Source organism: Pygocentrus nattereri, chromosome 13 (assembly GCF_015220715.1).
Source record: "Pygocentrus nattereri isolate fPygNat1 chromosome 13, fPygNat1.pri, whole genome shotgun sequence".
In the NCBI taxonomy this organism is placed as follows: Eukaryota; Metazoa; Chordata; class Actinopteri; order Characiformes; family Serrasalmidae; genus Pygocentrus; species Pygocentrus nattereri.
The window spans coordinates 14,942,532-14,960,223 of record NC_051223.1 but is presented as its reverse complement, the minus strand read 5'-3'; the positions used below and the strand labels follow the sequence as shown (position 1 = coordinate 14,960,223).

Genomic DNA, 17,692 nt, shown 5'->3' with positions numbered 1-17,692 from the left:
GGCAGCTCCATCTCCAACATCCTTTGCCCAATTTATCCACTATTCCTCCTCAAAATGTCCAAACCATCTCAACCTGGCCTCTCTGGCTTTATCTCCAAACTGCTCCACCTTCACTGTCCCTCTGATCTGCTCATTTCTAATCTTGTCCATCCTTGTCACTCCCAACAAAAATCTCAGCATCTTCATCTCCGCCACCTCCAGCTCAGCCTCCTGTCTTTTAGACAGAGCCACCAGAGTCTCCAAACTGTACATCATAGCAGGACGCACTACTGTCGTGTAAACCTTCCCTTTCACTCTTGCTGCTATCCTTCTGTCACACATCAGCCCTGACATCCGTCTCCACCCACTCCATCCTGCCTGCACCCTCTTCCTCACCTCTTTTTTGCACTGTCCATTGCTCTGGATGGTTGACCCAAGAACAAAGTTTGAAGCATAAAATTGTCTAAAATTTGGAACTGACCCCGACCATTATCCCTCCCCCACTAAACTACTGTTGCCACTATGCATATGCGTTCTCGTAGCTGGTATTCTGCTGGTACCTGTCAAACCCATATTCGCTAATCAGACTGCCAAACAGTGAAGCATGACGCATCATTCCAAAGACCACAAGAGTCCATGCTTTACACCACTCGTGCCGATGCTTGAGGCTTGTGTGCAGCTGCTTGACAATGGAACCCCATTTTACGAAGCTTCCAAAGTACAGTTCTTGTGCTGATGTAGCTTCCAGAGGCAGCTTGGAACTCTGTAGTGAGCAATGCAATAGCAGATAGGTGATACTTCCAGTACTAGTAGGGGGAGGCTAGCATATGCTTCTTCTGAGACCTGTGAAGTGAACCACCACATCTTTTCGGACTCGAAGGAAAGCGCCTACTGTTACGTCAGCTAACAGACGCCTGCGCTGGTCAGCATCGCACTGATTGATGAGAAGAGACGGGGGGTGGGGTATTCTACCCACCCTGAGAGAGCGAGGCCAGTTGTGCTCTCCTGGACTTCCAGGGTGCAGCATCAACAGGGACTGAAGTTGTGATATCCGAGATAAGTGATTTTTATGCACTATGCACTCCAAGCCAGCCCCACTCTGTGAGTTTGCGTGTTCTATTGCTTGTCTGTGTTTGTCTATGGAGATTGCATAATGTGCTTGATTTTATATACACACATTATCTGAACTAATAATTAGAAGAGTGTATATGGCTCACTTTTGCCCAGATAGTGTACATAACACTGTGTCACACAGTGTCAGAAAAACCTTAAGCAAGACTATAAGAGATTACCACTTAAAGCAGTATGAAGTGTATGATGATTTAGGCATGTAGTTTATGTACTGCTAACTGGTGGCCTTTAAGCTTCCATTACTTGTACCTCTAAAGTAAACTTTGGACACCAGCCATATCTTGGCTGATCAACTGAATTTGGGGTAAGGAATTATGTGAATTAGCTTTCTGGACAAACAATCACTTAAACATTGAATCTTATGCTACAATCACAACAAACTAAGAACACAACAACAGAGAGCTCACCCCGATGCCATAGTCCCAGGACTGGCCTTTTGGCTCCATGGGCTGCACGCCCAGCCTGTGGCAAACAGTTCCACAGCTCAGACTGTGGCTGCCCTGGACCTTATCTGCAATGATCCACACCTGAAAAAGGTAACATCTCACATACTGTGATCATACCTCTATACCTTTTTAAAGTGCTTTCAACTTATTTAATCTTTACACATACAAATATATGCATAAATTCTTTATTACACTGATTTTGATGGAGAGATGTTTTGTCCTTTATGTTTCCTCGCTTAGTTTTAAGTTGGGAGGGACTATGTTGGAAGACACCTGATCCCTCAAATTCCTCAGTGGCTACTTTCCCCACCCAACACACCAAGGTCTCTTAAGTTGTGCTTGACCGACTACGAGCAAGTGAACTAGCTAGTATTTTAAAATCTCCCCTTGAGTGTGATGAAATGAGTTTTGCATGGCTTTAAAATGTGTCTACAGTGTCTCTTTAGGAAAGATAAGGTCCATATTTCACAAAAGTGAAACACAGCTTTGGAGAGTAGTTTGTTGATAGAGCTGTTTCCTCTCTTCCTGTACTAACACTGTATGAAAATTAAGAAAATTAAGTTCTTTCTTCAGAATTTGCTTACCATAGCACCTAGCCATAGCACTGTTTTAGGAAATGCTGTGTTTGACTGACTGGCCAAATTTTTACTATTATTATTAATAACACTTACAATAGTGGTTAGCACAATTACTCCTGGCTGAATCTAAGTTTACCCTTGCATTGCAACACAGATTTAAAGTCCAACCACTGCCTAAAACCATGCCTAAAAGCTAAAGAAAAATGAAAAAATAAACTGTCTGCTGTTGTAGGCTTGTTTACATTGCCAAGGCTGTGCAATTGTCAATCACTAAGTTGTCTGAAATGTCCACACAGGCATGTGTCCATTATTTCCCATTTACACACAACATGTAATTATACAGACCTGGTCCAAAGGCCCCACAGACACCTTTCGCACGTTGTTAGAGATGTGCTCCCACATAGAGCCCTGAGGGTAACTGGGTGTTACACCTTGGCGATACCATAGGTTCCCTGCACATATGCAGACCACAACATTATTCAAAGGAAATGATAGGGCTTTAAAAGTGAGCAATAATGTAGGTGGCATGCGCCCGCCACCAGGCCCCGACGATGTCGGCCACGAGAGCCAGCAGGAAGGTGGGGCCTGAACACGCAGCGGTGACGAACCTCAGTGAGGACGCTGGAGAGAGAACCGTGAGTGTGGAGGGGGCGGAGCGCAAAGCCCACGCTCCCTGGGTGGACGAGAGTCCCGAGTGATGGTGGGAGGAGGAGGACGAGGACGCTGGTGCCAACCACGAGAGGTACCAGAGCAAGTGGCGAGTACCGAGCTCGCTGCCTGGGCCCACCCCGTTATGCAGTGAGGCCGCTACGTTCGACGTAGCTGGGGGCGGTAACGGGGAGGCGGAGTGGCGAGCTCTCATTCCCTCTTGGCTCCGGTGCCCTTAATGAGAGCCAGCTGAGGCTGATCTGGCTGGCAGAGTGAGTGCTTTTAAAAAGAGCTGAGAGGGAACAGAGCGAGAGAGGGACGAGCAGCAACAACAACAAAAGGACTGAAGAGCTGAAAAGCCTGTGTAAGAGACTAGTCTCTAGCTAGTCTAGCTAGCGTCAGCCACTGAAAAGTGGCCAAATGAGCGGCCAAACGTGAATTCTGCCTCCAGCGTCCTCCTTGAGCCCTGGGTAGCACATGCATGCTACAATGTAATACACAATTATGACAAATGCACTAGATGCAGATGCAGGACATGCTAGACATTTGAAATAAATTTTCTGGAGTCATACTGGCCGAACAAGCGGTCTTACCATTTTCATCCACTGCATACACAGATGTCCTGCCCACTGATACCTGTTTGAGCTTCTGTCGGTTTGGGGAGGGAATATGGTACCAGCAGTCTCCTGTAGGCAGACACATTGATAGATGATGGATGCTTACCAAAGACTGCAGTTGTCACCATGATCAGCATGACCTGCATGACTAAGTAACAGCAGAAGGAAGTACAACTACTTACACACTTGCAAAAATGCTATTTTATGTATCTGTACTTAAAAGACACTAAATTAACTCTTTGGTTGATCAGTGTGGTACCTGCAGGGTTCTGGGCTGACACAGAGCCCCTATAGAATGCTGACCCATCCCTGGCAATCGCCCAAACCTGGTATACTCCTCCGATTGAGATGGACTTAAATGGCTGGTCTGTTCCCACATGGAGCCATGATGTTCCCTAAAAGCCAACCACCATTCAGTTTAAACACATGCATCACTTAGCAGGGCAACATAATGACAGTTCTGTGTAACAGAAATGCAGCAAGAGTACACAATATACAGTACTGTGCAAAGGTCAAGTGACCATCCTCAAATTGTTGAATTTTTCAGGAAATATTTCTAGAGAAAAGAGATAAGACAATATACTTGCATAAGAAACTTTTTTTCCCTTCAAAAATTAGAGTTCAAAAAATTATTAAAGGACATCAAGAATATAGAACTAACAACCGTTAAAGACCTGGTCAAAACTGTCACCATCAGATAAACAGTACCTTAAACTTTCATCTTTGAGGTGGAGGAGAAAATCAAGACCCATTCTTGCTTCAAAACTGAAAAAAATCTACAAGTGCAAATACACAAATTTGAGTCTGAAAGGATGTGTAGCTGTCAAGGTGCTGTTACTGAGAAAACAACAAAGTTGCTGGGTTTCTCAGAACAACTGACTGACCACCCAAGAGCCTAGATCTCATCGTCATACAATGTGTTTGGGATTACTTGGATCATGTGAAACAGAAAATGCAACCAACTTTTAAGACCTGAAAAAATATCCTTGCAGATTTCTTTGAACAACTGAAAGCCTTTGAGAAGCAATGGAAGTTGTAATAAAAGCAAAATATATATTTAGTTGTTAAGGCTTTTGTGTAGCTTTCTGTTAAATATATGTTTTTTGCTTTTCTCCTGATGCTGAAAAATGAAAACATTTTTTGCTTAATGGCTGTTTCACTAAATAAATGAAACGTGGTCTCACACTTTTTTACAGTGCTGTAGCAGGAGCTGATATATTGTCAATGAATAGGAAACCTGAATTATTATCATTGGATAATTTTAGAATTTCAAATGATACAAAACAAAATAATAAGAAACAAAATTCTGACACCTCATTTTTGCTTGCACAAGCACTGATGTATGTGTAGATAAGCTCTAAAACCGCAGAGTGAAAATGCCAGCAGCATTTACATTTTTCATGGTTTCAGCAGAGGGCAATATAATTGCACTTTGCAACATAATGCACTATAGACTTTCAGAACCACTTATCCATTTCATTATCAATGCCAGCCCTTACTTATGCAGCATCTAAGGCTAATTTTACTTGGCTCCTTACCTTCCCCCAGCCCCTCCCTACAGCCTATTTTTAACCCATTCTTTCAGAATCTAATAACACCACTCCTTTTAAACCAAACTGAATCTCACATTTTAAGGGGCAGCGCTTGATTGACAACATTTTCTCTTGCACTATTGCAGAGTGGGTCAGCAACCAATAAGACGCATCATTTAATGGGCAGGATGGCAGATGCATGTACTTGAATTCAGGAATGTGTATATAGCAAAAAGTTCTGTCTGTGAATATTTTGACATATTACCTATGTGGTCAGAATTGTGGAGGAGCTATTGAGCACCAAACGTGCAAAACTCAAGTATGGGGATAAGTATAGGGATGTAAATTCTTTTTTGAGCAGTTTATCTTTGGTTATGAAAGTAAATCATTAGCTGGTTCCCAGTGGTGTAGTTAGCTAGCTAACGTTACCTTACATAATGTCACAGATAGCATGAGTAATGTTAGGTAGTTCCAGCATTCCTCAGATTTATAGATTTTTAAATATGTGTCTGTTTAAGAAGTAAATAAACAGTGTCCAACATGAATTATTGTGTTAAATTATTCCCTTCTCAGTGTCCAATGTTGTAGACAGGGAGATCCACGTAAGGGCTTGGTGTTACCAGTTCTTAAAGAAGAGTGAGGAACCACAGAGACTAGAAGTCCAAACACTTCACAGAAGTTCAAAGGAGTTGAACCAGTCCATTGTTACAACACTGCAGTTCACAAACCCAATTTAATTTATGCAATTAGATTTACTGTTTTATAAGCTGCTTCACTATTAGGTTTATACTGTGTGTGCCACATATAGCCACACATCTTTCCAGTAACCTCCTACTATCACTTGGGTCACAGAAGTTCTTTGATTCCAGTCTCGAGGGTCTTGTACACTAGCCATGATTTCGGACCATAACAAAAATCCCATGCAGACATGGAACTTGAAAACTCAACACATATGACTTTTCAAATGTAGTACAAATCTAAACGAAGATAAATAAAAGTGTAGAAATTACAATGGGAGCTACACCACTCCAGTGTAGTGGTTGTTTTTGAAATTTCAGGGGTATATTTTAATTTCACACACAATGTAATAATGGTTGCCTCATATATACAATTTTATATGCGCATCTTCCTGGTCTTGTTCCTCCTCTATCTCTGCTCCACCACCCTCTCCTCCTCGTAAGTAGAGTCTCCGAGTCGGACCCTCACTTTGCTATACAAACTCCCTTGCTCGTCGACTCCAGCTGAAACAACATGGTTACTGCGCCGCTTTTCACCCATGTTTTTCTCTTTGGTGTAACGTAGATGTCTGACATGCGCAACACATTTCATGATTAACCATTTCTTTCTGAGCTCATCATCAGATGGAAATGAATGAAAACTCAAAAACAGAAATGATTTTACACAGAGCTTCCCAAACCGGAAATGTCGACCCCGGAAGCGAGAGAAAGACTCCTTCTTTAGGGTTTAATGTCTGGAATATAAATAATATTATGCATGGTTTTAAGAGCTGCTCTCTTACAGCAGGAGTGAGCGAGGTGACCCCCAGGCGACAGAGGACGTCTCCCTTGTTGCTGATGGCCCACAGAAGCACCTGCTCCACCGCATTCTTCAGCCCACATGGCAGGATGGTGACGTCACTCAGAGGGATGGGTGGAACTTCCTGCCAGGGACCAGTTGTGGTGAGTTTACATTTCCTGCATGGTGAAAAGCAGAAGACAGAGGTTCTGAGTAAACAGAGACAGTCAGAAATAGACAGGCAGACAGACAAGGAGAGGAGCAATCAGAAAGAGAGAAAACAAGGAAAAAATGCAAAAAGATGAAAAAGATAGAAAGGTACAAGGAGAGAGAGAGAGGGAGAGAGAGAGAGAGAGAGAGAGAAATATATAGAGAGTGAAAGGGAGAAGAAGAAAGAAAAAGAAGAGACAGAGAGAAAGTGAGACAGAACAAGAGAGATACCTGGCCCAACGCCTGCGGCGGACAAAGTCCTTCAAAGTTTTATGACCATGGTATGACCTGAAAAAGCAAATAAAGTTGTTGAACAAAAAAAGTACAGGAATTCTGTTTACTTTAGATGTTTAAACTTGTTTTAATGTACACAAAGACTGCAAACATCTTGTGCCAAGGTATCCCATTACTTGAGAATGCACAAACAGATCTGACAGAATGAATATTTTTTCCAAACATACGCTGGAAAATCAGCTGCGTACTGCCAGCCCTCTCTGTCAGTTCCTCCAGATACGCTGTAGTCAATGGCCCAGTCCGACACCTGCCAGACAGACAAGAGACAAACCGACAAACTACCATTACACTTTTGTTTTTGGCATTTTAACAGGTGATGAAGCAACAAATGCTTTCTGTGATATATACTGTCTATCATACTTCGCAGCCAGTACAGTTTCCTTTAGTCCTTAGTAAAAAAAGCATGGCAGACTCTTCATGAGAAGTTTTCAAACACAATAAAAGAACACTGGTATTTGTTAGGTACACACTTCACTGCAAGTAATGATTAGATTCACAAACCCATGTCCAGTGTGGGGAGGGTGGTTTTGTGTTTGCTTTGGTGCACTCTTTGAGGCCTGAAGCATCACTCCACATGTAGCGGTCTGTAGGGAGACCCCTGCAGGAGACACACAGGAAGTGCAGTACATACAGTACTTTGCAAAAGTTTTTTTTCTCAGAATTAAGTATTTTTTGCCAGTGAAACTTGACTTCACCTTGACAACCCCAGCCACGGCACGGACTGTTCAAAACCACTAGCACCATCACTAGAGATTTTATTTAATGAAGTACTGATTAACCAAACCAGGAACTGGACTGCCACGAGGAAAGATTTGGGAATTGTAGGCTAAACATACATACATACATACGTGCCTACAATCACAAATTGTATTAAAGAGAGTTGTATTATTTTAAGGTGTTTAATGTGTTTAATGTGTTTTCAGTGTTTTTCTGTTTTTCTTACTGATCAGATAAATATCTTTTGCTTTTAAATGTAATTTCCACAGGTGCCTGAAACCTTTACAAAATACTGTATAAAACACAAATTTGTTCATTGTTAAAAAATATTGGCAATTGAAAAAAGTCACTTTAAATGCAGTCAATAAATCAAATATTTTCCATTAAGAGATGCTGTAAGAATATTGTTTAATTAATCAACCTATTTCTAGACATTTACTTATATGATGGAATCTTATCAAGTGAAATGATCTTATTGCATTGGTTGATAATTTTCCTTACTTTATGAAATAATGTTTGATGTAAAATTTTCTGCCACTGCAATAACAATTTCACTTGATAAAATCACTTTTTACAAGTAAAATGTTATGATATGTTATGATATAACATTCTTATATCAATGTCTAAATGCATAAACATAGATATATTGCAGAAGTCGTACAAGTACTGCATACACTGAACATGCTTTCACTTTACTTTCAGTAAGCTACTTTTTTGCAGTGCCATGCAACACTGCACATTTACCTATTTGTGTAGCCTGTAACGGGATTCCAGCGCTGATTCTCATATATATACACACTCTTCACATCAGTCTGTGTGTAGATGTTATCAGTGCTGCTGGAAAGTCCTGGGTATTTAAGAAATATGTTTTCACATACACAAGCTGTCTGTGTGGTTTCTGTTTGTCAGAATACATGAAAAATATTTGGTCAATAAAAAAAAAAAGTTCACTTACCCTGAAAAAAACTTCCACCGTAGCCTCCTGTGTAGACCCATGCTGTGTGATCATAGCCAATCCCCCAGACCACTCCCAGACTGTTACACTCCACAATATGCAAGTGCCCTCCAACCTGCCGCCAGAACCTGTCCAATCACAATGTGCTCACAATCATTAGACTTAACAGCAACAAATAATGTAAACCATACCATGGCACTGCATCATGAACAAACATGCACTACTATTCCTTATATGCACAGACAATCTATACAAATACTACAGATGCAAATCTCTGACCTCTGACAATGATTCAATTCAGTTTTAATTTTATCAATTCAGTGCATGTAGAAATATCATATCACCATTGCACAATTTGATTTTCACTGTTGTGCTAGTTACTCCAAAAAAGTCATACAATACAAATGAACAACCACTTCTCTTGAACTGTAATGAGTTTACATTAGCAATTACTTTAAAAGAAGAATCTCATTACCATACTAATTTTGAGCACACCTACATTTTCAAATAAACGAACAAATCCTCTACAGAGAACACGCTGCACAGTTTAGTATACAATTACTGCTCATTTGCTGAATTTACCATATTAGAAAATCACATTAAAAGTAGCCTTTAAAATATATTGGCATATTTTGTATTTAATGTTTTAGTTGTTTCCAAAGTGTTAAACTCAGCTAATAAATAGAAACTGTGCACTAAAATTTGCATTAAAAACTGACATATTTAAGTGTTTTCTCTGTAGAGCATTTTTATTATCTTATTTTCACTCAGACAATCAACAAAACAATTATCATTTGACTGGGGTGCCCAAACTTTTGCATACAACTACCCTCTGGAAAGCACAAGGGAAACCTTTCAGTATAGCCACTTAGAGTAAAACATCATTTTTACATTTGCGCATCTTAAAGAAGTGTGGTTTTGGACTTTATCATCTAATGTTATTGACAATCATGACTGATGGAAACTTTCTTTGCTTGACCAAACTATCAATAATGGGCTCAACTCAACAGAAACAGTTTGGCCTGTTTAGGTGAGGTAGGAGCTTATTCTTCTTCAGTGTGAACATCTTTTTCCCCATCTGTGTCACAATAGCATGATTAGTTGCTTGGACAGACTGCTGGGCGAGTTTAAGGTGATTCACAATCAAAGTTGTGCAATCAGTTGCTGTAGGCAGCACACATGCACATACTACCTACAGGGACTTGCCTAGGCGTATAGAGGAAATTTCTTTGTTGAATGCATTGCATGAAATTTACTTTGTTCTCTGAGACATGTGAGTAACCCAAGTAACATTTCTTAGCATGTAAGTGATTACAAAAATATGCTATAATGCTTTAAACTACTTTATCACTGAAAAAAGCAATTACATTATTGTATCACATCACCCCCCAACAATGTTGATTATTTTTGTATGATTCAGAATTATGTTTAAATTACACCTAAATAAGCAAATGTGATCTGTGGAATTTTTACACATTGGTGAAATACAGACCGTATAAAGAATACAGCTTTTTTGTCTGACAATAGCTTATAAATTTAATTTTGGCCAAATAAATAATTGCACCATTGTTGCTTATAATTAATTCTAACATTCCAAAATGAATGAAGGTGCCATCTTCAGTTTAATGCATCACAATGCATCAATGCATTTCTAGACCATAGAACAAAACAAAAACTAATACATGATAAAGTTCAGATATATGGTTCAGAGGAAGACCTAACATTTGGTCGCAGGGCATAGGGTATGGAGAAGCCTCCAGGCTTGGCGTGGGCTCACTGACAAATATGTCTCCTTTGCAGGTGACCGACCAGATGGCCTGTTTGGAGGGTGGGCCGTGGATGCCTCGGGAGTCGCAGCAGGACACACTGAGCAGGGCCAGCTGAGAGGACACAAACAGAGTCACTCAAAAACAGGAATAGCTGGATACACTCAGTTTACTCATTGTGGGAGGCCTATCTAAACGGTCACTAAAGCTTTGCTACATGTCCAGGCTTGTCACAGGGTAACATCAACTAGCAGGTCGAACAAGTGTGTCAACAAACGGTCTTTGTTGCGAGTGCTGTTATTGAGTAAGGTCTGATTTAGGGGTTTTGGCAGCTTGAGTACACAGAAGGAGTTACATTACATACAGTCACCTACAGATAGTTGCCACTTGGCAACTATCATGAACTTTTTTTCACCTGCAATGATTGAAGATGACTGAAGCACTGTCCAGTGTGGGCTAAGCAGTAATGCTAAAATTCAGTATCACTGTACAGTACAGTAGTGTGCAAAAATCAGACATTATTTACAACCCCAATTCCAATGAAGTTGGGACTTTGTGTAAAACATGAATAAAAACAAAATACAATGAATCCTTTTCAACCTATATTCAACTGAATACACTACAAAGACAAGATATTTAATGTTCAAACAGGTAAACTTTATTGTATTCTGCAAATATTCACTCATTTTGAATTTGATGCCTGCAACACGTTCCAAAGAAGTTGGGACAGGAGCATGTTTACCACTGTGTTACATCACCTTTCCTTTTAACAACACTCGATAAATGTTTGGGAACTGAGGACACTAATTGTTGAAGCTTTGTAGGTGGAATTCTTTCCCATTCTTGCTTGATGTACAGCTTCAGTTGCTCAACAGTCCGGGGTCTCCGTTGTCGTATTTTGCGCTTCATACTGTGTAAAGGTATGAACTGCAGGCAGGCCAATCTAGTACCTGCACTCTTTTACTATGAAGCCACGCTGTTGTAACGTGCAGAATGTGGCTTGGCATTGTCTTGCTGAAATAAGCAGGACGTCCCTGAAAAAGACGTTGCTTGGATGGCAGCATATGTTGCTCCAAAACCTGTATGTACCTTTCAGCATTAATGGTGCCTTCACAGATGTGTGAGTTACCCATGCCATGGGCACTAACACACCCCCATACCATCAGAGATGCTGGCTTTTGAACTTTGCACAGATAACAATCTGGACAGTCCTTTTCCTCTTTGGCCTCTTTGGAGGACACGACGTCCATGATTTCCAAAAACAATCTGAAATGTGGACTCGTCAGACCACAGGACACTTTTCCACTTTGTGTCAGTCCATCTCAGATGAGCTCGGGCCCAGAGAAGCCGGCAGTGTTTCTGGGTGTTGTTGATATGTGGCTTTCGCTTTGCATGGCAGAGTTTTAACTTGCACTTGTAGATGGAGCGACGAACTGTGTTCACTGACAATGGTTTTCTGACGTGTTCCTGAGTCCAAATGGTAATAACGGATATTACCAGTTCTTTGGAACGTGTTGCAGGCATCAAATTCAAAATGAGTGAATATTTGCAAAAAACAATAAAGTTTATCCATTAGAACATAATAAATATCTTGTCTTTGTAGTGTATTCAATTGTATATAGGTTGAAAAGGATTTGCAAATCATCGTATTCTGTTTTTATTTATGTTTTACACAACGTCCCATCTTCATTGGAATTGGGGTTGTATTTAATTTACAGTCAAAATGGCCTTTAGGTAGTCATTCCTTTTTAGGAGATATTTCTGAATAGATTAAAGACTAAGATTTACACACTTGCATGAAGAAGGGGAAAGTCAAAGGAAAACACAAAACAGGAGAAAATCAAGCACCATGCTTGCTTTAGATCTGAAAGAAATATCCACTGGTTTTTCTGCGCATTTTTCTCAACTCAACATTCTAAGTATGAAAAGATGTGTAGCTCTTAAGGAGCCATACTAAGAAAAGGAAACTCTGCAAAAAAAGAAGCTGCTGGTGTTCTCAGAACAACTAACTGTTCACCCCAGAGTCCAGACATCAACTTCACTGAATCTGATTGGGATTACTTGGATTGTGAGATGCAGAAAATCCAGCCATTTTCTAAGGCTGAACTTTGGAGGTGTGAAAAAAATCCCTCCAAATTTCTGTGAAACCAAAAGCAAGTCTCCCAAAAATGACAGAAGCTGTAATAAAGCTGGACATGTTAAATACTGAAAAATTGTATATTTTATTTGATTTTTGAGCCCTATTTAATTTTCTGTTAAAGGTATGTTTTCTTTTTTTTCTGATACTGAAAAACAAATTATTTGTATTTATACACAATGAAGGATGGTCTCTAACTTTACATACTATATACTATTTACATACTTGTGTAACTATAGCTTACACAACATTGTATCAGTTAACCAGAGTAGCTTAACCAGAAAGAAAACTTACTATTTAAAAAGTATTTAAAAACTAAAAATCAATATTATTGTGGTGGTATCAGTGCTGGTATACCAGTATAGAGGATAAATACTGTGTAATACAAGCTTAATGTTTTGTTTCCTTACCCAGTCATGCATCTCAAGCTCTGTGGCAGCTGCAAGGCGGATAGGCCATCTCTGCTTGGTCCTCTCAGCTGTGTAGATGGCAAACGTGTGCTTAGACTCATTTAGCACTGGCACCAGGATGGTGACTTCATTAATGAATGCATGAAGATACTGTAGAGAGAAGAAAAGTACTGAGCTAACTGGTTCAAAAGACTACTAAATCATTGTTTGCCTACAAGGACTCTGCACTGTGTAGTGCTTGGTTGGCTACACAGGCTCTAATGCAGCTTGTAAGCATGATACTAAGATCTTCTCAGCTGAATAAGTTTTTAGAGTAAATGCAGGAATTTTGGAAAATTAGTGGAAGCTTTAATTTTTCAATACATCTTAACGAAAACTTTTTATTTAAATCGTTCACTACAATTTAGCTGTAGAACGCCTCACATGTTTACATTTTTTATGTGGCACATCATATTTGAAATACAGTAAGTAAAACAATGTTTGCAGAGTTTACATTCTACTCTCCTGGAATCATCTTCACAAGATTTTTCATCTTTACATTTTCTTTTCTGATTTATATCCACCTTGTTCTTCATTGTCTTGAATTGCACGACTGGTGCATGTGAACAATCTGTTCAGTAGAATACACTACTGGCCAGTGAAGCTGCAACATTAAGAAAGACATGATCTAAAGTGAATTTTAACTGGCAGATTGCTTATGATACACGACATACATGAAACAGATCTTGGTCTGGTTTGCAGAATACACAATAATCAGTATCTGGTATAAGCAGCACAGGCAGAAATAACCCCTACTACACAGTCTGTTACGAAAAGGAAGACACACACTGGATGCATGTTTGTGGAACGCCATGCCATGCAGCCAATACACATGCCCAAAGTTCATCTGTGGTAGCTGCTGTTGGTCTCTGATGCACCAATTGTCTTTCAACAATGTCCCAGACATGCTCAATAGGGGTAAATTGAGTGAATATGCAGTGCAGCAAAGAAGTGGCACATGGTCGTTATCCAGGGACTGTAGAACGCTGTGGGGAGCACTTTCCTGTTGGTATATGGCACATGTGGATAAGGCTCCAACACCTCTGTAATGTATCGCTGTCAAAGGCGAAGTTATCAGCAATGCATATGAGGCACAAATGAACGTGGTGCCAAACGGCACCCCAAACCATAATCCCTGGTGTGGTACCACTTCAAAATGCATATCTCCATTAACTTCTCACTATGGAACCCATCCATGGATGATATGACCATAATAGAAACTGAAATGGGATTTGCTGACAACACAACACAGTGCCAGTCAATCTGCCACTGGTAACGTTCTTGGCACAACTGCAGCTCCAGATGCCTAAGGTCAAGGGGCAACAGTAGTCAAAGCAATGTGGAAAGGCCCTGCTGTCACAAACAATGCGGGTGGAAACTTGTTGAAGCGCAACACATCCCAACTGTTAGCCAAAGGTCTGTGAGCGGCTGTATGGTCTATTACTGCCACGCACACCCAATTTATTTGTGTCCCAGGACTACCCAGAGCCCTCACTTAGGTGAATCCAACCCACTGACTGCATACACTAATCATTGTGGACTCACATGCACTGATGTCCAGGAACAATAATTAAGTTACTTGCATTTTTACAATTCTCCCATGCTCAAAGACTATAAGCAAACACTTAATGAGGTGCTTTGAACCAGCTAAGGGGTGTAACTTGCACATAAAATTTGGATATATGCCATGCTTAACGTTTTCACACTCTATCATGACCTACCTATTCTGCAAATCTCAAACATATGTTATGCATTGTTGCAATTTTAATGGCCAGGAGTGTAGAATGCATAAACTTGCATGGTCAAAAGTTCCAGTTGTAGAAATGTCTAAAGTTTTAACTATACTCAAAAATAAATTAATTAGTAAGCACATAAATAAATAAAAAACACATAATTAAAGCACTGATGGAGCCTTAGCTATCCAAGAATGCTATGAACAATAAGTCAACTACACAATTTACATGGAATACAGTTGAAAACACAGAACTGTGCAGTACCTATGACTACACTTTTTTACTACTTGTACATAAACTTTCTTTTCATCTATAGAGTGTTACTCATTAAAAAACAGGATTACTGTAAAACAGTCACAACTGATTCTCTCTGGTAGTTTGTATTTCTAATCACCTTCTTCTCCTCATTAAAGGTATAGTATATAAACAGGATGCCATCCTTGTTGCCCTCAGCTCCTGAGAACTGCTCCACTGCAAACTGCACATCCATCCACTTGTAAGGCTTCCAGTCCCTCCACCACTGCATGCTGCCCTTCTTAACCCAAACAGACTGAAAAAGGGTGAGAATAAGTGAAAGAAAGAGAGGTCCTTATAAATATGTTACATTCATTTTGTTGCTTAACATAACACTGAACAAAGTAACCAATAATGGGACTAATGTCAAGTCTATTAGGAACATGTTAACACAGCCTATGTGACTAGCCTACTTTTTTGAAGTCTTACTTTGTGGACATTTGCATTTACTCCTGTTGGAGCATTCTAACAAGAACAAGAAACAAAACAAATAAACCAAAGCACAAAACCCAGTAAACCAAAGGAAATCACTGGTCAGGTTCTATGAGAATAATCTGATTTTCTATTTAAATGGCACCTGTTCAATGGCCTGTTCGTAGTGTTTGAAGTTTTCCATCTCTCTTTTAGACCTTTCGCTCAGTTGTTCAAAAATCTGCTTGCGCCAGGCTGCAGTTTGCGTAGGTGTGATGGACAGTGACATGGCCTGCATAGATGAGTTCAAACCTGTAAAGAGGCCAAATTTATAATGACAAACACCCAGCAGAATCCAACAAGAACAAATAAAACACTAGAAAGTGACATTAGTGCAAATTATGGCTATTCCCTTGGTTGACCAAAAAGCCAAATTTTCAAGTAAAAATCAGAAAATACACATTTAAGCATGCTGACATGGATTTTCAATGCGGGTGCCCCCCCCCCTTTTTTTGCATTCACCGTGGTCTTGGATCTTTAAGGAGCTACCTTAATTTTGTTCACTTTAAAAATAAACAAAATATATAATTTGGCCAGGAATACCCAATAGTTGTTTTTTTTTTTTTTTTTTTTACAGTTACAGATCATTTAGGCTCTCTGATCAGTGTTAGAAGCATGAAGCGTTTCAGCATACACTGGCTCTAGCTGACCTGTGGTGGAGTTGAACCAGTTGAGTTGGGAGTGTGAGTCGATTGCGCAGCCTCCGCCGCTGACCCAGGCCCACAGCGGGTGCTCGTCTGCGCCATACTGCTCCTCCAGCCCCAGGTTATAAGTGGCTACAGATGACAGGCTGCAGGTTTCAGCAGAGTCCGCCACGGTCCCTACAGTCAGGTGCGTCTGGGCCTCCTCCAGGTCCACATTACTCCACTGGGGGTCTGGCACTCCAGATTGGCTGGGGGAAAGCACTAGAGTGGGGGCAGTTTTACCTTCCATCTCCACCTCTGTCCCTTCCTCTTCTGGAATTGATGGTCCAGCGGCAGTTGGAGGACCCTCATGCCGCCCAATTTGGCCCTCTCGATCAGATACTAGCTCTGATATGAAGCTGTCACTCGTCACTTTGGGAATTCGTGGTTTAGGGGCTTCGTCTGGCTCCAGGGTGGGAGGGGCTCCTTCTGTAGCCTTCTCTGCTTCAGAATCGACATCACTCAGCACAGAAGCTTGTGATTGCAGGTGAACCTCACCGCCAAAATAACAACCAGCACTGCAAGACACACATATACAGTGTTAGTTTTAGGGATTCACAACTGAATTTCTAGGCCAATAACAACAACTGAAAAGCGCTATATTGCGGCTGATGCTGAAACAGAGTTTTCCGTATTTTAAAACAAATTCACACAATAACCCAAAATGCACATTGAAATGACTATTGATTGGGGTGGGTTTCTTAAAGCACCTGATGATTTGACTTAATTTTCATTTAGCTATAACTAGAAAATGATTCTCCATGTATTTCCATTTCTGAGTTCTATAGCCGGTATTATGATTTTCTCCTGTATGTCATTAATAAGATTCACAGCATTTTGACTTACTTTCTATTTAATTTTTAGCTTTTATGCTGTTTAAATATTACCTGATTTAATTAAAACATTTTTTTAAATTTAATGTAATGCTTCTGAAAGCAAATTTCTGTGTCTTTTTCCATTTCAAATGAATCTGCTTTTTTGCCCTGGAATTTCTTTTAATCCCACGAATTTGCAAACCTTGGAATGTCAGCCAATAGAGAACAACAAGGCAAGCTGTGGTATCTTCTTTCTGAAAAACACTAACAGGAGACTGCTCCTCAGTCAACATAATGTCCCTAGTTACTCCCAGTTGAAAAGAAAAAAAAAGTAGTTAACCAGTTAATCATTTACTGAATTACACATTCCCACCAAAACCACCTCAGAGTTACCTACTAGTAGTGCTTGAATTTTTCTCCACCTCTGCCAAAGAAATAATGAGGTAGTAGTCCAGTGTGACCAGGGCTTACTGGATTAGCCTGTTAGCAATCTCCTGAGCTGGTTTTAAACAAAGCCTTGTTCTTACACAGGGTATGTTTATGTCGTTTGCATGTCTAGGCTATAGTGCTGGGCCTGTTACTGCATATAAATAAAATTTATGACCAATTTTTGACTGCAAACATTCTACATTTCTTCCCTCTTCCAACCAGGTTGTGCCAAAGTATCCAATTTCATAAAGTCATAAAATGTTGCATGCAATTTTGCATATAATTTTGTTTCA

General features: G+C 40.2%; 1 protein-coding gene across 2 annotated transcripts in view; it reads right to left on the bottom strand.

Annotated features, from left to right (window-relative positions):
* tecpr1a (tectonin beta-propeller repeat containing 1a) overlaps nucleotides 1-17,692 on the bottom strand; it is a 30,821-nt gene that overhangs the window by 2,142 nt on the left and 10,987 nt on the right. For both annotated transcript variants that reach the window (XM_037544168.1, XM_017705551.2), the window contains 15 exons: nucleotides 16,123-16,673; nucleotides 15,579-15,724; nucleotides 15,102-15,257; nucleotides 12,936-13,085; nucleotides 10,345-10,502; nucleotides 8,623-8,750; nucleotides 8,412-8,514; nucleotides 7,452-7,548; nucleotides 7,118-7,197; nucleotides 6,888-6,944; nucleotides 6,451-6,625; nucleotides 3,659-3,794; nucleotides 3,376-3,468; nucleotides 2,480-2,586; nucleotides 1,518-1,637 (listed from right to left, as the gene is read on the bottom strand). In XM_037544168.1, coding sequence (XP_037400065.1) covers nucleotides 1,518-1,637; nucleotides 2,480-2,586; nucleotides 3,376-3,468; nucleotides 3,659-3,794; nucleotides 6,451-6,625; nucleotides 6,888-6,944; nucleotides 7,118-7,197; nucleotides 7,452-7,548; nucleotides 8,412-8,514; nucleotides 8,623-8,750; nucleotides 10,345-10,502; nucleotides 12,936-13,085; nucleotides 15,102-15,257; nucleotides 15,579-15,724; nucleotides 16,123-16,673 — 2,257 coding nt within the window. The remainder of the gene's footprint in view (nucleotides 1-1,517; nucleotides 1,638-2,479; nucleotides 2,587-3,375; nucleotides 3,469-3,658; nucleotides 3,795-6,450; nucleotides 6,626-6,887; nucleotides 6,945-7,117; nucleotides 7,198-7,451; nucleotides 7,549-8,411; nucleotides 8,515-8,622; nucleotides 8,751-10,344; nucleotides 10,503-12,935; nucleotides 13,086-15,101; nucleotides 15,258-15,578; nucleotides 15,725-16,122; nucleotides 16,674-17,692) is intronic.